This window comes from Larimichthys crocea, chromosome XIX, assembly GCF_000972845.2.
Source record: "Larimichthys crocea isolate SSNF chromosome XIX, L_crocea_2.0, whole genome shotgun sequence".
Taxonomy (NCBI): Eukaryota; Metazoa; Chordata; class Actinopteri; family Sciaenidae; genus Larimichthys; species Larimichthys crocea.
The window spans coordinates 4,391,468-4,415,479 of NC_040029.1; the positions used below are offsets into that span (position 1 = coordinate 4,391,468).

General features: G+C 41.8%; 1 protein-coding gene across 3 annotated transcripts; it reads left to right on the plus strand.

Moving 5' to 3' along the window:
• The first annotated feature begins 2,347 nt into the window (after positions 1-2,347).
• On the plus strand, positions 2,348-12,866 carry slitrk5 (SLIT and NTRK like family member 5). Of its 3 annotated transcripts, XM_019259955.2 has the most exons (3): positions 2,348-2,429; positions 7,157-7,278; positions 9,168-12,866. In XM_019259955.2, exon 3 carries the CDS (start codon positions 9,226-9,228, stop codon positions 11,851-11,853), a length of 2,628 nt encoding a protein of 875 aa, XP_019115500.1. In that variant the 5' UTR covers positions 2,348-2,429; positions 7,157-7,278; positions 9,168-9,225; the 3' UTR covers positions 11,854-12,866. The 3 variants fall into 3 exon arrangements, with proteins under 3 accessions (XP_019115500.1, XP_027147624.1, XP_010735402.2); XM_027291823.1 differs by lacking the exon at positions 7,157-7,278 and having other exon boundaries at positions 2,412-2,429; XM_010737100.3 differs by lacking the exons at positions 2,348-2,429; positions 7,157-7,278 and adding an exon at positions 8,436-8,469.
• Positions 12,867-24,012: the final 11,146 nt, after the last annotated feature.

Below are 24,012 nucleotides of genomic sequence, written 5' to 3' on the forward strand. Positions count from 1 at the left end.
AGGTCACGTGAAAGAATGTGCATATATTCAGAAAAAAAAAGAGCCACACAGTCTGTATGCATCCATGTGACCTTGCATCCACTCCTCTTACCTGTTGTTGTTTTCTACCCTGAAGGGCTTCCATGAAGTGGCAGTTAGTGGTGCTCGTTTGAGATTACGTGGAAGATCTTCAGAGAAGTGTCCACAAACCAAAAGTAGAGCTTTGTACTTGTGACCTGATTGGGAAAATTCTCATTTTACCCCAATGGCTTGTGTGTTCTGCTTTTTCAGGAACATTACAGGGTTTGGAGAGAATGGATACATCATGGGGCCCATCATAAAACATTCAACTTTCCTCTATTTGTGTTACAGTTATTTTAAGATAGAATATAATGTTATATGTAGGTTTTGTAGATTCTTCATCTTTGAATTACATTGAACAATTTCCTGCAGCAATGCAGGGTGCATAGGGTCTCTATATGTCAGCCCTGCGATTCACTAGGGACCAATCCTTAGTGTACCCCGCCTCTCAGCTAATGCTGCCAATGGATTGGCTCCAAGTCTCTGCAAGGATAAGCTGCTATAGCTAACAGATGGATGGGTGATAGATTTCTTATTTATTCTTTTTATTCATTTCCAAGCTTTGTGATATTTTTTTGTTTTGTTTTTGGGACCAAGAAATAGTTCCATCTAGAAGCTAGAACCAGCAGCTGATTATCTTAGCTTAGCATAAAGACTGGATGTTCCTTTACAGGAAACGAGTTGCTTGTGGACCAAAAAATAGTTACAGCACGACACATGGGATTTCCCTCTTCCTGATCCATTGCACCTGTCTCTAACACTTTCTGGTATGCAAAGACCTTTGTAGAATTTGTTACCTGCTCCCGTCATTCAAGAAAATAAAAGGAAAACGGATTAAACAGGAGAGGTAGACACATTTAAATAGCAACTAGATGGTTGAATGTGCTGGAAACTGGTTTTCTATCAACTTTACAGCAGTGGTTTGAAGAAATCTGACTCCTGGCCCTTTCGGAGTTTATGCACATTTATGATTTGATGAACCACTGTAGAGCCACAATCCGAAAATATTTTCTGCACACATTTCATTGCCAGGTTGAATTTCCATCTTTATAGAGAACATTCTCGCCGTGATACCCTTGCCTTTGCTGTGATTCAAATTTAATCCATGTCCTTGCCATTTACTTGGTGGCAGTGGTGGTATTTTCCTTTCTTGTTTGCTATTGCAACAACTTACAAATGACCTGGTCCCAAGTCGTTTTTATAGACAGAACACCACTGTGCTTTTAGTGTTTATAGTGTATTTAGTAGATTGGAAATCCAAGCTCTTTTATACAGATCTTGTTCCTGGGATCTGCCCTTTAAGAGTGAAACTAAATAATGAGGCAGACGTCTTAAAAGCACTGACACGGATTAAGCTTGCTAATGATTGATTTCTTGACAGAATGATTAACTGAGAGATCGGCCGGTTAAACTTACAAAAGCATACATTGTTGCCCGTGCATCAAGGCCTAAAGTGCTCTCATAACCTTAAAAGCCTTCATGGTCGCTGACTACAGTCAAATGAATGGGTTTGACTTGGTTATGGTTCACTGCTTTTGTTCCTCTGTGCAGGGAACTAATAAGTCAATCCCATCCACTCCCTGATACAGTGAGGATGCACTTATCGCGTTGTCAGCAGCTCGTTTCGTTAAAGCCCACTGGTTAAGTTTGCATGTTACCGATTCAACATTTTTAAATTACCTCGCTCGCGCTGTCTCGAGCCAAGTCATGGTGAAAAACAAAGGAAAGGGCTCCCTGTGCAACCCCTCGCCATGCTTCGACCATCAATCATGGCTGTCAGAGCATCTGTGCTCTCGCTCTTTGGTGGGAACTCACACCAGAGCTCTACATCATCCGGTGCTGTGATGAATGCACAGACTTTAGCACTGGGTCTTCTGATTAGAGGCCGTGCCATCGACAGGTAGCATCATGACAAAAGTAAATGCAACGGATATCAAGTGCCACAATGGGGTCGATGCCAAAAACTAATTAAAGTCATCCACAGTTGCAAGAATATTCTCTTTCCTATAGCTGTAAATATATTTCATAGTGGTAAATCATTAATTGATTAATAATTTGCTTGGATACTATCAATCACTAGCGATCTTTTTCTGGTCAATAATGCACGATAAAAGTTTGTGGGACAAGTGGACTCTCAAAATAACATTAATATGAACATTGTTATATGTCATGTTATACTAGACTGTATTAAAAACTTTCAAACTACGTTTCCTCTCCCAGTGTGATATTTGGATTGGTGATTAGTGCTTCCTTTGTCTTAGGCCGTGACAGAGTTCTCTGAACAAGACAAAGAGTCCATATCCGTGCTCGACAAATTGACGTTTTGACCTGATGATGGCGATGCATGAAAAGTTTACGGATTGCTGAAGGTATGGACAATTTAGATCAAGGGAGATATGAGTTTATGTATCAAATTGTGAGGCAAAATATTCAGCAATTGTCGAGAAATTCACACAAAACTATAAATGTCAACCTCGTTGTGGTGCTTGAGGAAAAGTCAAGGGATCACCAAAGACATTTGGATTCATCCTCTTGGAATCCATGCAGCCATGACACAAGTACAGAATATGGCTACCGTATAATTATGCAGATTGGGAAGATCAGACTAAAAAATAATTATTCTGTTGGGATGTCATTATATACGACTTCCTTTATTGGCTCTGGAAGCTGCTGGAAACAGTTTGACTCGACTGAAGCTTTTTTGTCACTTTCCACCAGCTGCAACTGCCATCTCTACGAGCCCTACAATTTTCCATAATGGTATTTTCCATCCAAGAGAACATTTTTCTTTTTGCTCTTCTGTTTGGCTATAGAAATAACAATTTCACATGGTGGTTCACTTTACTTTGTTACAATGGATGAATGTTAATGATACTGACATCTAGTCACTTTTACCTCCACCTGATTATGAAATAAGCTGCAATTTGCTCTGCCATAAATGTAAAAAATATTTTCTTTTGAAGCTTGTATCAAATTTAAAGATTTCAAGGCCTGCCTTAGACACTATTATGTACCACTAGGCAGAGAGGTATTCTAACTGACTGTATTAATATTTATTTGCATATGTTAAATATCGTTGTCAAAATGAAAAAACAGCTAATGAGTCTTCATTGTATTTGCCTTTATGATAGTTGCATTAAACGTGGCACTGCAAGGAATCAATGTACAGTAGTGGGATGATTGGTGGATGACACCAGCACGGAACAATAAAACGCTTTCACTTCCCCATCCTATCCATCCTTGGTTGTCTCATTAGGCTTCATTCCATTACAAGGCCAAATAGGGCTTCCAGGGTTTAGTCATTGTTTATGTAAAGTAATTTCTCCCAGAGAAATGTTCTGTAATTCTTGTTATCGACAGAGAAGATGTGCCAGTTGGATTGTACTGTCAAACCGAAATTGTTTTCTAATTCCATATTATCAGCATTTTGAATGGATCCTGGACCCTGAAGACCTGTTCTGGACCTACTGGGTTATGACGGAAATTGCTAGCAGCACCAATTGGCCTCTAGATACATAAGCCAGATGAGACCTCACAAGTTAATCATAGCACAATGCATGTCAGGCTCTCTACTGACAAAAGAATTTGCCTTCTATTATAGTACGCAGTCAAATTTTTAAATACACCTCCTACATGAGGATGAGTCTAAATTGTAAGATACGGAAACAATAAGTAAAACATTTGTGGGAGATCAGGCCTTTAGATTATAGCTTTACTTTAATGCTGTCATCTTACATAAACAGGTTATTGTTATATAATGGCACTGCAGTACATTATCGCTATAGATTCTGAGTTTTTTTTCAAGCTGATGTCATAAACCTAAAGGAAATAATGCTCACTGGCTGCACATTTGTCTACTTGTATTTAGCACACTTGTCCATTCATCAAGCAGAACTTCAATTAAATTTCTGCAAGATTTGTTCTAAATATACCATTGTCAAAAAAATTCTCTGGATTGTGTATCCCCTGCGAGATGTTTTCTTTGAGACAGATTTCATTATTTCTTCTGCCCACTGCTTTTGGCTCATAGCCTGTCTTACCAGAAGGCTTTTTTTTTTGCAACTCCCAACTTGCATAAGAATGCCATTACAGCTAATTTCACATCAGCACAATAAGAGTGAAGTGGTTGTGTTGACGAATGCTTATCATAAGGTACTTCCTGCTTCGGAGAACTTGTAGGAGTTCTTTTCAAGGAAACGGATTCCTGGAAAAACACAAGAGCTCGCTCTTAATTGCACCACCTGGACTAAAACTGTTCCGATTCAAAGTGCTTGCCTGGCACAGTCACACCAGCCGTGCCAAACAGTGCCAAACTATGCCATTAGGCCAACACATTTATGCCAAATGAAACATAAAATTAAGCTGAAAGAACTTTAAAGTTGTCATGGATTTTAAACTATTTGACCCTAGCTTCGGTACAGTATGTTTGGATTACATAACAGCTATTACGCTAATGTACATGAGCTTTTAAGAAGAGGGAAAAAAAACTTCATAACACAGTTTAAAAAAAACAACATCAAGTCAGGTTCATGCAAAAGATACATGTTAAACTCAACATAGCGTGAACTTTCATTTGCATGTAATTACTTAATCATTTATCCCAGACCTGATTATAATATTATGCTTTTATGCAGTTGATCTATGATAATAGCTTCCATGTTTCTATGAACCCATTAGCCTTTGTGCAGAAGAGATTCATGTTCATGCACACACACGGGTTTGTGTGTGCACATGCAAACAGACACACAGCAGCACACAGCGAAACTTTGATACTTTGACGAGTTAGATCTATAAAAGTTGCACACACACCGCCATCATCATCACCAGGGTGCTACTTTATCAAGGGTATCTACCTCTCCCATCAGCAGTACACAAAGTCGTTTAAGGCTGGGGAGAGGAGAGGGGGAAAAAAAAAAAAAAAGATTTAGGACAGCTACTCTCCTCTCTTTGATGCTACGATGCCTCTCAGGGGAGAGCCAGCCACAGTCTCCTCCAAAGGGAGGGGTGCAAAAACACCCTGCTGCATTAGTTTCTCCATCACTATATTCCAGCTGGGGTTCCATAGATACAGATTTGTCCATCCCCACAGGATACACCACTGTTAATACGATTACAGAGCAAGACACTTTAAGATAATTCAATGCATCTCCACGGCTAATTTCAGTAAGGCGGCACGGATGCCACATCCGCTTATTGTCGCTCCTTGCATGCTAAAGAGAGCATAAGAGTTGACTTATTACCACACAATACTAAGACTAAGTGGGAAATCTCTTTGGACATGGCAGCCCCACCATATGCTAGATTTAATTCGATTTTCTGTTAAGGCTTTAGTTAAGTGCTTTTAAAGTTTACTCGTCCCATAGCAAGAGGGTAAGAGGGCAGCTGTGGCTTTGACTCGATTCGCTCTTTCAACAAGGGGGCAAATAAGCCACGATTTGGTGAAAATACAGAGCGCTTACAGCAACACGGCGGCATTAGTAGGCTCGAGTATTTGGTGCAAAACTGGATTAAGCCTAATCCTACAGTACACTCATTTCTTTCAATGCAGATCTCTTGTAAATGTGTGTTTTCCGGAACTATAGGCTTAATCTGGGTATTTGGACGAGTCGGTAAAGAGATTGGAGGTGCACAAATGAAAATGTTTGCTTGACCTTATTTGTCTTGACGGATCTTTTAATACCCACTCGGCAGAGTTAAATCAAAGGTTAAAGGTTATCTTTATGAGGGATGTGTAGGATTATGAGCAGGCACAGACCGGTCTAGAGGATAAGATTCACAAGTGAAAGCAGGTATTTGGATTGTGACGGATGGAGGTCTGAACAGTGCTGCTAATAAGCAAACACAATCATTTGAAAACCGTCTCAAGGAATATGTTTCCTCCAGACTGAATAATGAAGAGACATGACGAGTGTCAGGCCAATATCTGCTTCCCACTTCTCCCAGAGGAAATCAAAAGCTTGCCGAGAAGAATCCAAAGCATTATGGCATTATAAGAAGAAGAAAAAATAAATCAAAGAAAAGCTCGGACGTGTCCGGTTGTGACTTTCAAAAGCATGGAAATAAGACGCCAGGCAAGGCTTGGCAGGGTGTAGGGGGAAAAAAAAGAGCTAAAGCTGAGTGACAAATCAAATGGTTGTTTGCAGTTGAATTCAAATCCACTGACTTCCAAAGTGCAGCCTGCCAAGATGCCTTTTTCTTCATTGTGCTGCCCTCTATGGGTCCTCTTCCAACCTCCCTCTTCCCTTTTTTTTTTTCACCACCACCAATCCTCCCCTCCCTCCCCACCATCTCTCTTCCATTCCCTCCTCCTCTACATTACCATACCCCCTTAAAGAGTATTGCACGCATTAAATTGCTTTTCATTCCCGCGCCGTGACAGTCCTGAGATTGGGGGGATTTATGCGTTTTTACGAGTGATTTCGGCTGCCACACTGTGGTAATTGTTTCATAATATGACCGTCGCTGTAGGGGATGCGCTGGTTTCCTACCAACCCGAGATCAAGTTCCACTAGTTGAAACGTTGGTGGGAAAGATAAAGCTCTTGTGTTATATACATAGGATATCTTATGACCAATGCAGGACTGGAGAAAGGGGGGATCGGATTCTTGCATCCGAGGCAAAAGCTGGAGGAACATATCCACTGATCTCCGGTCGATTCGGACGCTCTGGCAATTGAAATAAAGAGACCTTGGGCTAGATCTATACATAAACTGGTACAAGCCGCACCACTGGCAGCAGACGAGGGGGGATTCGTGCCTTCTCTCCTCCGCGCTCAGTGCGCATGGATGAAAGTCACAGTTAAAATGCATGCGGCAAGTCCTGTCTGATGTGGGATTACCGAGTTTTTCTTCGCCCCGTTTTCTTCACCATGTTCGAACTTTGGTTCTGGCTCTTTTTCCGAGATGATACCGCTGATTTCAGTGGCCGCTGGAAGAACACAGGATCCCGTTTTGCCGCGCCGGCTGTCACGTTATTGGCCTGAATGAGAACTGTATATGTGCTCTCCGATGCCTGGTTTATGGAGCTAAACACCGAGACTTGACTTTAAGGATTTTTTTCTTTTCTTTTCTTCTTTTCTTTTATTTCTTTTTGACAGCAGACGGGGAAGGAAGGGCGGTGAAATCACCAAATCCATGTTTTCACTGAGGTTGGAGGAAAAAAAGAAGGGGCACAGTCGTGATTTTTCGGGATGCTTTGGCGTTTACCGGCATCAGAACGGTAAGAGGACAATGATTTTTAATTTTTCTCACCACTGCTCATCTGCACTGAGGCATTATAGGCTTTAACATTTAGATTTTTTTGATTTTTTTTTGGGGTGGTGGGAGGTGGAAGGGGAGGGGGGATCTGTCCGTGGTGCTGAAATCTCTCTTCCTTACCCTCAGTTGCATTGCTGAAGTTGATCCGGATTTAAAAAAATGCTGTTAAGCAAAGGTGTCTGCGGCTGCTATGGCAATAACAAGCATAGAGCCTTGCTGCTTTTTTATTTATTTATTTTTTTGATTTTATGCTCACATATATCATCACAGTTTTTTTTTTAATTTTTTTATTATTCGTTCCAAATAACAGCCCACTGCTGCCTCTGCACAGGGACACCCGAGCCAAGATAGACTCACCTGCTTTTCAAGTTATCTATATTATATCCAGAGGCGACGGGCATTTCTTCAGGTTATGACAATAAAGAGAGAGGGGGAAAAAAAATGATGAAAGTGGGTGTACCACTCAGATAGAGCAGCAGGCACGCAGCGGTGGATATATATATATATGTATATATATATGTATACATATATGTCCTTGTGCGTTAGGAATGCGCATATTTGGGTAGATATAGCGGATCGATGCGTTCTTTAAAAAAAAAAAAAAAAAAAAAAAAAGAGGAGCGCACACAGACCGTGTGTGCGCGTGTGTGTGCACGCGCGCTCACGCGTCTGAGAGAGAGAGAGAGAGAGAGAGAGAAGCTGCAACCTTCTATATAGAAGATGCCATGCAGAATACTTGATTACAGAATTATTTACTCCCTGTCAAAAATGTAATTTGGACCAAGAGATCCGCCATGAGATCAACAACACTTATTGCTTATTCGCCTTTGATCAACTCCTCTCATTTCTTTTTTTTTTTTTTCGCCCGTGGGCAGAAGAAGGGCTGCGACTGTCGCCTTGTAAAGGCTGATATTCACATTTTTTTTTTCTCTCTATCGCAGGCCGATAGAACATTAACATCAGCTTTGCTTATCTCATCCAAGTCGTGAGAGGCGTTTATCATCCTTAGAATAAAAATAAATAAATAAAAAAAAAAAAGCTGGGATCGTTTTAATCATTCCCCGTCCTCATGTTGTTTGGACGGAGGTGGAGAGAGAGAGAAGGGATCCGACAGTTTCCCCCCCCACTGTTACCAAGTCGTCGGGTATGCGGGGTGAGTGAGAAATCCTTATGTTTAGGACATAGTTGCATCTCGGAGGTGTTCGTGTTAGTTTGCACGAAAAGGGATCGGAGACAAATCAAACAAGATCATCCATCACACAAAGCGATAGGAGATATTTTGACAGTGAGCCTTTATTTTATTTTTTTATCTGTGTGTGTGTGTGTGTGTGTGTGTGGAAATGCTCAAGGGATTGAATTAGTAAATGACCAGATCTATCAGTCTGCACACGGTGGATGGCGAAGCCTTTTTTTTTTTCTTCTTCTTCCTCCCAAGATGGATTGGAATTCAGGCGAGCTATCAAAAATGCGCAGTGGCCATCCACCGCGGGTATAGTTGTGTTTATCAACTTGATTATACATCATCGTTTTTAAGTATGCATTTATTCCATTTTCATCCAGGTCGCTTGTTTTTTTTAGACAAGAACCCTCAAAGCCAAAATGAAGCCGACATAACACATCTGCATAATGAACAAACATTAATAGGCCTGCTTGTCTTTGCCTGTGTGTGTTTGTTATGAATGTCTAATACTTGTTAAGCAAGAGAAACAGCTCTTTCAAGAGCCGATTACTATATATAGACATATGTATGTGTGTGTGTGTGTGTGTGTGTGCTTTTTATAAATACACATGTCACATATGTATTTTCCATGCTATATAAAACAGAACCCGTCCTTTTCTTTTCCTCCTTAGATGACACCTCATACTGGTACTGCACTTGAGTGAGCTGGGGCATCCTCTCCCAGGAAAAATGCATATCTGGATCCTAAAAATAATCCTTCTGATTGCATCATCTCTGAGGCTGGTCGAGATGTATGACAATTATGGGGAGATCTGTCGAAACCTGTGTACGTGCGAGGAGAAGGAAGGGATCCTGACGGTGAGCTGCGAGAACCGGGGGATCATCAGGCTGACGGAGGTCAGCCCGGTCCATTTCTCCATGTACCATCTCCTACTGACAGGGAACCTCCTGAAGAAGCTGTCAGTCAATGATTTCATCAATTACACCGGGGTGACCATCCTGCACTTGGGGAACAATGATATCTCTGAGATAGAGTCAGGTGCCTTCAATGGACTCCAGGGATTAAAAAGGTTGCACCTGAATAACAACAAGATTGAAGTTCTGAGGGATGACACCTTTGCAGGACTGGAGAGTTTGGAATATCTACAGATTGATTATAATTACATCACCAATATAGAGTCCAACGCCTTGAGCAAACTACACCAACTGACAGTGATGATCCTGAACGACAACCTGCTCTCTGCCATGCCCCCGAACATCTTCCGGAATGTTCCCCTTACGCACTTGGACCTGAGGGGGAACCGGTTAAAAATGTTCCCCTACATTGGCCTCCTGGAGCACATGGACAAAGTTGTGGAATTACAGCTAGAGGAGAATCCGTGGAATTGCTCCTGTGAGCTCATTGCTCTGAAGGCTTGGCTGGAGAGTATAGCCTATACGGCTCTGGTGGGAGAAGTGGTGTGCGAGACACCGTTCAGGCTCCATGGTAGGGACCTGGATGAGGTGTCCAAGCAGGAACTCTGCCCAAGAAGACCAATAGAAGACACGGTCAGACCTGCACCCCCTAGCAGCACTAATGGATATTACCAGACTACACCTGCTGCTGTCACAGCCTCCGCCACCTCCTCAGCTGTTTTTAGGTCCTCTTCTAGGCCTACCAAGGGCACACGCCAATTTAACAGAACTAGGTTAAAGCCCACTTCCAGAATACCAGGCGGTAGCCCTTACAACTATGGCCCCATCATTGCTTTTCAGACCAAATCTCCTGTGCCTTTGGACTGTCCCACTGCCTGCACATGTAACCTGCAGATATCTGAAATTGGGCTAAATGTCAACTGTCAAGAGAGAAAGATTGAAAGCATTTCTGATCTAAAACCCAAGCCATACAATCCTAAAAAGATGTATCTCACTGGAAATTACATCCCTGTGGTACGGAGATCAGATTTTGTCGATGCCACTGGATTGGATTTGCTTCACTTGGGAAACAACAGGATAAGTCTCATCCACGACCGGGCTTTTGGGGATTTAACCAACCTGCGTAGGCTGTATTTAAATGGTAATCTCATGGACAGACTTACAGGAGAAATGTTTTTTGGATTGCAGAACTTGCAGTATCTTTATTTAGAGTACAACAAAATCAAGGAGGTCGATGCGGGCACTTTCCGCTACCTCCCTAATCTCCAGTTGCTTTTCCTCAACAATAACCTACTGAAAACCTTACCTGTGGGCATCTTTTCCAGCCTCTCCCTGTCTAGGCTTAATCTGCGCAACAACGATTTCCAAAACCTGCCTGTGAGTGGTGTTTTAGATCAGCTGAAGCTGCTGGTGCAGATAGATCTGTTTGAAAACCCCTGGGACTGCTCCTGCGACATAGTGGGGATGAAGATTTGGCTAGAGCAACTCAGCGCAGGCACTGTGGTTAACGAGGTTGTGTGTAAAACGCCCAGACGCCACACAGGAATGGACTTGCGCTCCATCCAGTCGGAGCAACTCTGCCCAGACTACTCTGATGCTTATATTTTGCCGACTACTCATACGGACGAGCCAATGGATGACCGGGTTGTCACCACAGACGCCCCGCAGAAGTTCAACACCCCCAGCAGCACTGTTCCCCTCTCTGTCCTCATCCTCAGCCTCCTGCTTGTTTTCATCATGTCTGTCTTCGTGGCTGCGGGGCTGTTTGTTGTAGTGATGAAAAAGCGCAAAAAGTCACAGAGTGACCGCACTAGCACCAACAATTCAGATGTCAGCTCTTTTAACCTGCAGTACAGCCTCTACAGCAACCGCTCAGGCCCCAAAGTAAAGGCTCCAGCTGGCCATGTTTATGAGTATATCCCCCATCCCATGGGCCACATGTGCAAAAACCCCATTTACAGGTCACGAGAAGGAAACACAGTGGAGGATTACCGTGACCTCCATGAGCTCAAGGTCACGTACCGGAGTACCCCAGATGAGGAGAGGGATAGCAGTACGATGAGGAGCCCTTCGTACAGTGTTAGCACCATCGAGCCACGTGAAAACCCCTCCCCGGTCCAGGATGCAGACCATTTCTTCAGAGGCATCCTCGAGCCAGATAAGCAGCCCTCCCATCAGTCCATGGCATCCATCCCAGCTGGTGCCAATTTAGAGTACAAGTACACAGGGCCCGTGTCGTACACGTACAACCCAAATTTTGATGTCAGACGTCAGTTCTTGCACCCGGAGAGGATAAGAGAAACAGTGCTCTATGGCACAGCACCCAGTACTGTTTATGTTGAGCCCAACAGAAATGAGTATTTGGAGCTAAAAGCTAAACTTCAGTCTGAGCCCGATTACCTCGAAGTTCTGGAGAAACAGACCACCTTTAGCCAGTTCTGAGCAACAGATTCATTGATGTAATGAAGCGTTTTCTCTCTTGACCCTCCTTGAAACAGTGGCTCAGTTTATAGGGTGCCTTGGCACTATTACAAACAAGCAAAAGCAAAAGGAGTTTAAACGGGGTGTGCCGAACAATCTTATTCTTATTTCTGAAACATGACATTACAGGAATGGATACAGCTTTCTGAAACATGGATGAACAAAATTGCTCTACTTAACTGACGATGCAAAATCTATTTTTCTATAGTGAAGATCGAATAACACACAAAATGTAAGTGTACAGGTAAATCTTACCCAACTTCATTTTCAGGAATATAACCATACATAAGGTATATTGTGAATCAGAAAAGAAATGTTTATAAAATCACTCCTGGACAAAAACACTGTACAGCAGATCATCAAAACTGTGTAGGACTATTTTCTGCTGTAGTCTGTAAGTAAGTATTTATTGATATAATCTGCCATGTCTTTTCAAAACTTTTGATTCTACATCAATATTACCTGTGTCATCATACTCCATGATCCTCTGGAAAAAAAGGCTTATGTTTGTAGTTTCATTTACTGTAGCTCTGCATTGTAAAAGTGGCTTTTTTTGAAAGTGGCACACCCCCAATGTTCAAAAAAGACTGCGTCATTTGAAGAAGATGGAACAAAAAAAAAACAAACAAAAAAAAAGTGTCTTTGTATGCTTTCTGCACTTTTTGGAATTGGAAGGCGAGTTAGCCTTCGATGAGCTCTCATAAAGGAGATTATTATATTAAAAATGAATATGGGTATTCATTCTTAATATGTAGAATTGATATGTTATCAAAACAAAATTCATAAATGATATTTGAAGTATTAATTCTGTTGTGTAATACTGATATTTTAATCAATGTAACACCTATTTTTATACAAGCATTCGCAGATTCTCTATCCCTTATCAATTTCATTTGTTTTGATTGCTTTGCACTTAATGCACTATATTGACCAAACTATGTTATTGTCATCAAATAAACATGATGTCAGGTTCATATAATGTGCTTATGAGGACACTAAGGCTGGTTGGTGATGATATTGAAGGAGACAATTTTGGGTTTGGTCCAATATCTGACTGATTATGAATCAGAGTGAATTATGGAATTGCAGAACTTGAAAAGAACGTTCCAGGGAGAGAAAATCTATTTTATTTTCTAATCAAATCACAATACACTGGCTAATACAAATTGACTATCTTGTTGACTCAGTCAAAGAAGATAAAAAATACAGTTTATGTGTCTCACTCAAAGGGGCCAACTAGCGACTCAGTGAGGATTAGAATCAATGGGTTTCAATCAATGAGCATTATCTGAGGCTGTCCCTTTTGCAATTATAGCATGACAACAGCAACCACATTGTCAACTGACAAGCGTTGAGGTGGTCATTTGTATAAACATCCTCGGAGCTAACTAGAAATCAAATGCTATTTTCAGTGATCTGACAAAGTCAATGTGTTATGAACTTTGACAGTGATTAAGACGCACAGCTGCTGGATTCAGGGTTCAGTGTCTAATTCTGTCTTTTCATTGGTTTGTTTCATAAGTGAACATCTTTTTTTTTTTTTTAGATATCATGATATATTAAGGAAATATGTTGAAAATGCTGCTTGTTTGGTTTTTTTGTTTTTTTTTAACCTTTAAGCGCTTGTTTTGATTTTTTTTTTGTTAAAGTCCAACTGAAATCACATATTCAGTCCTTCTTTTTTTTTGTAGTTCAAATGTGTTTTTCAAATGTATTGTTAATAGCTTTTTTTTTTCTTATTAAAAAAAAACAAAAAGGAAGAAAATCATTTTCGTCTCAGCCGGTCAGAGGGGCGTATCGGTGTCTGTGGTTTGATTGACAGCAGCGGGCAGGCTGAGTTACCGGTGTTACACCGTAGGGAACGAGACACGCGGTAAAGAAAACGTGCAATGTAGCCTGCATGTCATGTTGAAGACAGCATGTTGTTAGTTGTACTGGAGGGTAAGGACCAACCCGGCATCTAACCAGACTCAAGTGACATGTTGCAGGTATGTTTAAATGCTATGGGAGCTAATTATATATGTAGCCTGCAGTGTTCTTTTCCCCTTGTGAATGTTTGTTTGGTCTCAACAAGATAAGTCGCAGGACAAGACATTCTGTGGTTCTTGTGTCGTGTAGCAGGCCAGATGTCAGTGTCACCTGAACTGTGACGTCGCTTCATGTAGGGTTTGATTTTTCAAAATAAGGGCTGTCATTACTTCTTCTCAAATGAGATTTACAGAGCAGATATGTATGTAGCAGGCGGAGCAAAAATGCAATTTTAAATTTCAGTTGGACTTTAAGTCACGCTTCACTTGACCCACTTAAATCCAACATGCAAAGCAGGCCGATAAAAATGCAAAGGATGCACAGTGCCACCATTTTCAGCGCGGCGAGCATCACCATTTAGGAATCCAATGTTCCCGAAACTGAGGCAGGGATCTCTCTGGAGAGAGGAAAGCAAAAAATAAAGTCTACCCATGTCAGACACCTTAATCTGTCCCCCTTATTATACCTCATACAGAAGGAATTATTTGGATTATCGTGCTACGACTTGCCACTGCAGGTATTCCTCTGCTAAAACAAGCGTCACTTTCACTTCATTTCAGCGAGGTGCCAGCTGCCGTTTCTCAATGACAGGAAAAAAAAAAAAAAGGAAAATGAAACGGGGCCTGCTCTGGGTCCTTCTTTTGTTGGATCTTTTCATAGAAGCCCAGAATGAGAACAGAAGGCACCATTTGGGAGATGAGGAGTCCTGGAACCGAGTGTAACTGTGGATGTGTCATACATGTAGCAGGGGATGTGAATCATAGCCAAGAAGTGTGTGTAGTTGCCCAGCTTTGGTGGCCTATGGGATGGCGCAGTGTTGACAGTGTCTGACATGGATTTTTATTTATTTTTCTGATGCCAACATGGAAGAAAAATCATTGATATTTACTGAAGTGCCACAAGAAAGGATCCCAAAACAACCTGGTTGGTGCAATGTTTACTTGTATTCCCTAAAATATTACACTTTTCATGATGATCTGGCTAAATTTGGTCGACTAATTTGAGCACAATTACATAATCATGTATTACAAATGGGCTTGTTACTGTATGTTTGCATGCACATCTCACATCCCACTCAAACTCCCAGCATGGATGTTTATCACTGTTTTGACCCAGCACTCAATGGGTGTATGTAGCATTTGGCTGCACGGGGCTCTAGTGTGTATGTGAATGAGGAAGGAGACGCTTGCCAGTTGACATAATGCTTTTAATCAGCCAATGGGTCTTAACACAAATGGAATCATCAAGGAAGGGCAAAGAGTTTATGACACCGTCTTGGATTATTCCATTTATAGCCTCTCATAAGCTTTGTGTCTCTTCATGTGCACTCAATCAGATGATGACGCCGGGTATAAATATTCCAACCAAACAGCGAGAGTCAAATTTCTGCAGTGGTCAAACATCTGCATTCGGAAAAGAGAGGAAGCTCCGAGGTGTAATATCTCAGCCTGTGTTGCCTCACGCCAGACAAGAGCTCACCCTGATTTATGGCTAAACCTATTGTGCGCAATCTGATGTGTGGGGCTGATGCAACGCAAGGCGTGATGTACGTGCAGATGTAGCTGTCACAGAAGTCTGACTCCTTGCTCTGTAATGTGCTGCACACAGCAAGGAAAGTTCACAAGGCAGCGTCTAGGTTTGATCTCGGCTCCCGAGCTCTGAAAAAGCGCAAACACATATCCCAACTTCTTTTTAGATGAAGCGTTGACGGCAGACGGTGATGGACAGTATGTGTTCCAGTATTCTCTTACACGTTTCTTCTTTCGCACCATGCGAGAGTTAATCAATGTGGAATGGTATTTGGGCCCATGAAACGCGTCCAAGCTGCTGAGTTGTTGGCTATCATCGCTTGGTTATTTTCGGTGCTCCGAGTTTAACTTGGAAATTTTTCTAACAGCTCATTAAACGTTTCCCTTGATTTGATTTAGCACTTTCCTGGCCATAGATTGCGTTTCATCGCTTCATCGGGATGGTGTTGGCAGAATTTTGTGTTTATGGTAAATAAAATCAGCTTGATGCCACACATGCAAAGGGTCGAATTAAGCTGCTAAAAGGGCTAAAAAAAAGAAAAAAAGAAGAAGAAGCTGTTGGGGCCCCTTATTTACCCATTGTTCCTCCCACTCTCTGTTTGTATCCTGTTGCAAGGGCAGCTGGAACACTAACTGCTCAGTTAGAGTGTGGCAACTTGATTCAAGAAAAAGTGACACATTTAAGGTATTCTGTGTAAGAAAAGGCCTCAAGATCAGATAGAAATAGAAGTGCCACCTTAAAAGGCTCTTATCTTTTCAGTTGACACGTGGGATCCAAATGAGAAAATGACCACAAACAATGAATCTTGTTGGCGTTTGGTTCCCTCTAAGAGTCTGGATCCATAGACAGTTACACATGCTTTGGTCTCCAGAGTGGTTTGACAAGTTTTATGCACTGATATGTAAAGTAGTAACAAAAAAAAGCAAGGATCTGGTGTGCATAATTCCCCCAGAAATACTGCTCTGAGGTTGAATTTGATTGAAGATCAGTTTGAAGTCAGAATGGTTGAGGAAGATGCACAGAAACTGCAGGATTGACTTAACATGAAACTATTTGATTGCCAGGAGAGCTTAAATGATTATTCGATGAATCCATTGGTCAATAAAAAGAAAACTGTCAACTATGTTGGTCGTTTCGAGCAAAAGTTCCTCAAAATATGCTGTCGAAATGTGAATCTTCTTCATCTTAAATGATAGCATCGATATCTTTTTGGACTAATTCAGACCAAACGATTAATGAAGAATTAAATAAATGGCAATAATTGTTAGCTGAAAATAAAAAAATCCAGCATATAGCTTCTCGTGATTGACAACTTTAACTGACACCGTCTCAACTCTCCTGATGGACCGAACCTCGACCATCTGCTGCGCTACTTGCGAGAATTTATTTGTTTTAACCTCTACACTTTATTTACCGCGTTTCGACTGCGCCACCCGACGTGGCAGCAATATGTGGAACCGATAATTAGGCAAATGCGTGGCCACCCTCTGCATACCGAGACAGATAGAGGGGGTGGACATATTCCATATGCTCAAGCAATGCCTTGCCGACCCCCCCACCCCCCTTCTCTCGTCTCGCCGAAGATGCCTCATCCTCAGCGCTCGCCTGCCACCCAGTCCCCATGATGATGTGTGCAATTGAGTTCAAGGAGATCTGGGTAATTGAGAGGGCAGGGATGGCATCTGACAGGCACCGATGGCTCCAATGATTACTTTAATCAGAGTGGTTAATGGAATTCCTTCAGGCATGTAGAAATGCTCAAATGTTCATCAGCACTCAACCAATTTTTACCCCCACCCCAACACCTCCTCTCTTACCCCATGTTGCCATAATTACTGATCACTTTTCTTTCCTCTTTATGCTTTCAGTTGCCGCGTAACACCCCGCTAATGTGTTTGCTCCTGTCGTCTTATGTAAATCCCAAGTGTGAATCGGTACATAAGGACAATGGATTGTTTTATGGTCACAAATGCATTATGTATGAAGTGTTTTTAGACGTGAAATGTCATGGCAAACCTGTTAACACATAAAAGCAGGCGAGTCAAGGACTCAATCATAGTAAAATCCACATAAAAGCAAGCACATGCTCACATAAATAGAAAGCACCATAGGTTTAATGAATGCTGAAAGTATTTCCAATCAGGACTGAGATGGTTTGGCTTTTATTTATTTGAGTGAAAATAAATAATTATGATCTTAGAGGCTTCTACAGTAATATCTGTCACATCAGTCGCCATTGAGGATCATCTGCGAGATTAGCACTACCACTGTCCAGCCGGTGCTGAATTAACTCCCTAGAAATGAATCCATTGTGCTTAAAAGAGCAGTCTGGATCGAGACTTTTAAAGCCATCTGTCGAATAAACAAGCCCACTGTGGCTGGCTTCTGTTTATTTAATTGGCCCGAAGACCCCTTTTGTGATGACAGAATGTGACAACTGAATTTTGAATAGATCTGTGGCTTTTATTTTTTCATTTCTTTATATCTTGTTTGCAAAGAGTGAAGAAAATAAGTAAAAATCTATGGATTTAATGGACATCAAGAGTCATCCTAACAAAGTTTTCTCTTTATTTTTTGGATGTTTCGATTGTTGGGGTCGTTTTCATGAACAAAAATCCGATTTTCTAACAAAGTTAACGTTGACGTTGGCAAAAAAATGTTCCGCTCGCATCTAAATATGGCTTTATGTTTATTTATCTACATATAGCACAAGCTATTATGTGAGAGAAAGATGGAAATAATGGAAATTTCAAGCACCTGTTATTCCTGCCGTTAGCATTAGAGAGATCCTCCCAGTCCAATTTGAATGAAGTAAATACAGAGTTCCTGAATGCAAAATGGAAACCAATTATTCTGCGAGCCATGGATGCCATGCGTACAATACTCTATTTACAGTTCCGTGCACTGTTTCCGTGTTTTGTGTAAAAAAAAAAATAAAAAAAGAGAGGATAAGCTGACGTGTGGATGTGGTTGGATACGCAGCTGGAGATGCACATGATCAAAGCTTTTAAAGAGATGTCTTTATGTCTGTGCGCACATGGAGGGAGAGAGATAGGGATGTGCTACAGCGTGTTTCATGTTTTATTTAGTCTTTTTTTTTTTTTTTTGTCAGGGTTGTCTCGGCAGCACGCTCTTGCTTTCCTTTTTCGCCGCTCTCCTTTTTCTTCTCCCACTGGGCAGGCTGGTTGTATTCATCAGGCCTCCTGTTTGTTTATGGCGGCTGCACCCGTTGAGCCGGAGCCGCAGTAACCCCTGTCGTTTGATAAATGGCAACCGTAGCATTACTGACTCCCCCCAGCCGAGGCCGGGTGATGCCTGGCCAAAACCGGAAAAAAAAAAAACAAGTTGATGTATGACTTCCTTCAGAGTGTCAAGTCATTTAACAAGAGCCCACATCCAGGCACGATGCTCCTATGTATATCTGTGCATCCTGGCACCGCCACATTCGCAGGCAACATGAGTAGATCGTGCATGAAAAGAGTGTCAAGGTCGAGCCGGGCGACGTCACTGTCAGGATTTAGGACATACGAGCCGAGGAAGATATTTTTCTTCCCGGTTTGGAGGTTACTTGAGATGTTTCAGATATCAAAGTGGCATTGTGGAGATTTTTAAAACAGGCTTTCCGACAGCGTTGGGGGACTTGCAGGAGACAGGTTTAAACAGGAATGGCCAAAAAATTGCTGAGTGACATCTCAATTTGTTTAGTATCAGTCGTACTTCCCCCATATTGCAACCCATAGCATCTTTCCTATTAAACTCCAACGCTGCCAGTTTTTAAAGGGCCCATTCTTTGACGTCCAAATATACTGATGTGTTAAAATCAGCTCGAGTGCCCCTTTCTGTCAGCTCCAGTTCTGTTTTGGCTCTGTGAAATCAAAGTGAGATGTTAAAATCACAGTCATTTCTGATATATATACCTCATCTTCTGTCATTTCCGCCCTCTTTAAAGCCTGCCTCTCTCAAATACAAGCACCTGGGAGCCTCTTTTGAACGGCTCGAGGCCGTCCGATAGCGGTTCACGACGCACTGTATTGCGTATTGTTTGCCCTACAGGTTCACTCATTTCTCTTCAATAAAAGATAATGGCTTTACTTAGTATGAGTTTGCAATTAGACGCTCCATTGTTATCGGTTAAAATTGGTCTCTCTGGTGTGTGTGTGTGTGTGCTTTTTCCAAGACGGACTGTTTGAAAGAGCTAGATAAGGCCGTGTACGTGGGTGGCTCGTGCACACGTCTCTTATGTGTCCGTCTCTGCAGTGCACCCATGCTTAACAGGTTTGTGATTTACTGTAAAATTCCGCTCTCTTTTCTCTCCTGTCCCCATTTTGTTTCTATCACCGCGGCTTTCAAAGTGTGGCGGCGGTGAGGAGTCTGCAGAAACCGGGGGCCTTGCTAAAGGAATTAGACTGCGCGCTGGGAGATTGCTCAGATAATGAAATGGTGGGAGGTAGAAAAACTCATTTTCTCACTTGTGAGCGAGAAACATACTAATGTGGCTATTGAAAATAGCACTGAATAGTCCTGACAAGAAGGAGAAGGGGGGGGGGGGGGGGGGAGGAAAAGAAGACGGCGTTACTTGATTCCGGCTTCGTGAGATATGGACTCGCTAAAAAGGATAAAGTTCGACGCTTGGGTTTAACCAACCAAAACGGACTTGTCATGATGGAGGGGGGGGGGGGGACTATTGTTTTCCAACTATCCTCCTCCTCCCAGAGTGCAGTGAGTGACAGTTTGCTTGTGTTTGGACAATAGCGAGGCTGAAGTTGGCAGAGTGTGGGTGTGCTTGTTAAAAAAAAAAGGCTCCCGTGGAGGGGCTCTCAGAGCTCTTACAGCAGTATTGACGTCAGCTACTTGTGATGTTCTCTGCTGCCGTGTACCTGTGAGTGTGTAGGCTACATGCACGAAGCATAGAGAGTTAGAGTAGTGTAACGAAACTCAGGGGGTTGAATGGTGAGATTCAAAAAAACAAACAGAACACGAGAGCATGCCGTTTATTAATTTACAAGCAGAACATAAAGTTGGTCAGCTTGGACTGTTAGTTATGAAGTGTGGCCGTGCAGAAAATATTGCAGCTTTTTTAGACCTCCCCGTGCGTCAACAAACCAAAGAAGTGCTTGAAGAATTAGAAGAACCGAACATCTTCCGTCTCTTGACCTTCTGACCATCGAGAGTTTGGACTTAGTTTCGTTTAGAGTTTGAAAACCTTTTGCTCAGAGATGATGGCCGGGACGGTTCGACCTGTCCCCGGTGCACAATGGTCAACATCAACTCGTTGCCCGTTCGGCACTGCATTCTATCTGATCTTATTCTTTCAAACCTCAAAGCTCCATTGACTCCAATTTCTAATCATATTTATCTCAGCCTCTTGATTCTTTTTAGCACTTCCCTGCTTCCTTTTCACACTTTTACACCTGAGTGCAACCGCGTTCGGCGTTTTCTTTAGAGCGTGTCACAAATCAGGTCATTAAAACTCCAGTATGCAACTGTACAGCGCCGGTCCTGGCCACATTTGTGCCCTTGGCGAACCCCCCTGCGCCTGCTCCCCTAACCTAATGAGCGGTATCTAAAATTCACGAGGTTTTTTTCTTTTTCGGGCGGTCGTGCGCCCCCCCACGGAGACTGCGCCCTGGGCGGCCGCCCACATTGCCATTGCCCATAGCTAAGACCGGCCCTGCAACTGTACGACCATTCCCTTTCTAGTTGGTGTCGGCTATCCTGGTCCAAAGCGGGAGAGGGGGGGACAAAGAGTAGGGACAGCGTCAGCGCTGTGTATCTCATTTGCCATGTTAAAGTGTGTTAACAGGAGGAATTAGCACCAAATGAAACCACCAGAGATTTCCCAACTCATCTAACTGCCAAGCCGTTATTATAGACTCCATATAAATGTGTAAGGCGTCTTGGGAGAATGTGGTTATTGAATTATGCCAAAATTAAACCATTAGCAAGGAGGAATCAATCTAACCAAGTAGAAACGGCAACGTGACTGCGCTCAGCGAGGAAAGCGAGGTTTCATTTTGTCACAGACATCTTGAAGGGCACTCTGAAGTCTCTATCATTCTCTTGTGCATGACACTTTGCAGCCGTGTCATATGAAAGATGCCTCCAAAAAGCAGTATAAACTGGTTTACACGGTGACCTGTGGTAAAAATGCCTTCCGTGGGTGCAAACAATTCCCTCTTCTGTAGATATAACCTGAGCAGGGACTTTTTCCACATAAAAAAAAAAGAAATCCCCCGTAGAAAATAAAGAGGGATTTAATTGGCTGGCAGTAAAAGGTCCGTCCATTCTTGCACTTGAGGCTGACATTCTCATTTTTATACTGCCTATGCTGCGAGCGAATGTTAAAGACTGAGAATCTGACACTGTCAGCACAAGCAGCACAGTCCTAAAGTCGAGATAACGCCATGGATCACACAATACGATATCTACGGCTGCTTAAAACGGTGTTTAATTGCATGAATTAGCGAGATGAGAAGCCGCGGAGAGCGTTCGGTAAAGTTTAAATGAAGTGCGTAACTAAAGTAAACCCAAATTACACCATTCTGCTGACTGACTGTTAACTACTAATGGCTCCACAATTGGTCGGTTTACAGATGGCCAGTTTCTAATGTAATGAGGAAGAGCGTCTGACCTTTGAGCTCTGTGAGGGATCCAATTTAAAACGGAGAAAGAGCAATATTTCAGCAAAATGATATACGAACTGGACGAAAGTGAAGTCGTGCCACTGTCAAAACTAATCGATGGAATTCATCAACTGCATCTTTGCGAATGTTTTGCCAGGTGAATCCGGACAAGACTTATATTTAAATAAGACAAAAAACAGCAAGAATGATGAATTATATACATTTGGAACAATACTTCAAACCTCAGTGCCTCCTCTATAACAAAATGTAACGTTCCAAATGTTCCAATCGAAAGTCCTTAACCGAAACGATTGCATTCATTCAGTCACGGTGTGATGAAATTAATAATTCATATGGAGATAATTACGTACTACTGTGCCTTAAACATCCATTTGTGTGTTTCAAAACCTGTTAATGGCTTTTAAATGAAAACTTGATTTCAAAAGAGGATAATATTCAAATGCTGTGGAAATTGGGGTCCCTGTAGGTTCTAACTTAATGTGAAAATTCAAATAATCAATTTGTGCCTCTGAGATTACTTATGTGGTAATAATTAAAGCCAGGAAGGCTATTACAAACACAAGACCTACGGTAGCTGGAGTGTTATCTCGGAGACCTAGTTTTTGATTTCAGGTCTCAATACATTGCCTTTTTTTTTTTTTTAATGAGATTTTCTTTCAAGTTGTTTTGAAGCCACAGCTCATCAATGAAAACCACCATGCTGTATCTGCAGGAGAAAATGTTGATGGGAAAAAAAAAAAAAAAAAACCTTTTCATTTGGAGCAACAAAAGACACTCGATGTCTGGACCGCTGGCTTATGAGATTCATCAGGGACAAGTGAAGAAGGACGGCGGCTCTCATGTCCATGGTATTTGAAGTAGCTGATCATCATCGTCCGACCTATGTACATGGTTTTGAGTGTTTCTATTCATGGTGGAACTCAGGTTATATGTTACTACCCTAACCTAGATCTGCTTGCTTGGGAATGGGCAGGTTAACCTTTATTTTTATAGATTTTACATTTTATTCCCAAGCGAAAACATGCTTTTGAGCCTCCCAGTGCAACCACATTGTCAGCACTGGGAGCTCTTTGCTCAAGGCCATCACAACAGCAGTTGTTGCCCGCATCCACTGCCAAGAATTGTCATGCCTGAGCCAAAGTATCTATAAATGCATCCTGATCTCCAGCCTGTTCGGTGTACCTCTGGCCTTGTTGCAATCATGCCTAGAATGCTTTGAACGGAATGTATCTTTGTAACTTCAGTTCAAGTATCTAAGTCGACAACACAACAAAAGGACTTATTCAGTAAAGCAGGGTTTTAAAACATAGCAATGTCTTTTATAGTGAAGCCACCGGCATGCTGGTGCAAAGCTTTGAGTATGTTGACTTTTGACCGTTTTCATGCTGGAAATTACACGCATTTAAGTTTACCCCACGTTGGTAAGAGGTTGTGTGAAAGAGCTTATAAAACTGCATGTAGCATATCATGGAACATTAAAATCATCCCACTGTAGAATTCTTTTAAAAATGACCTACAATAGAGGCGGATTTGGTAATAATAAATATATGCTGCCTTGATTTGTAAGTGTTAACACCGAATTTCCATAATGCTATAGCGCATTTTACACAATTGTCACTTTAATTAGAGCAGATCTGATTTATAGATAATATACCGTTCATAATTTCGAATCGATATTGACCTTTATTCAAGAAATATCATCAAAATATTACACGACACAACATGATCTATTCTATACATAAATATAATAGTTTTAATTAGTCAAATATAATGGAACATACTGCCAACTTCAAGTTAAACATTTATCAGTATACCTTTGTTTATATAAAACACATATTCATATATATTTACATTTCTATTGATTCATTCAATGTAATGGTTCGAAAAGTACAATAAATGTTATTTATTTGGGTGTAAT

Bases quoted from the DNA above. Each gene is read 5' to 3' on its own strand.
- slitrk5 (XM_019259955.2), top strand. From the start codon at position 9,226: ATGCATATCTGGATCCTAAAAATAATCCTTCTGATTGCATCATCTCTG.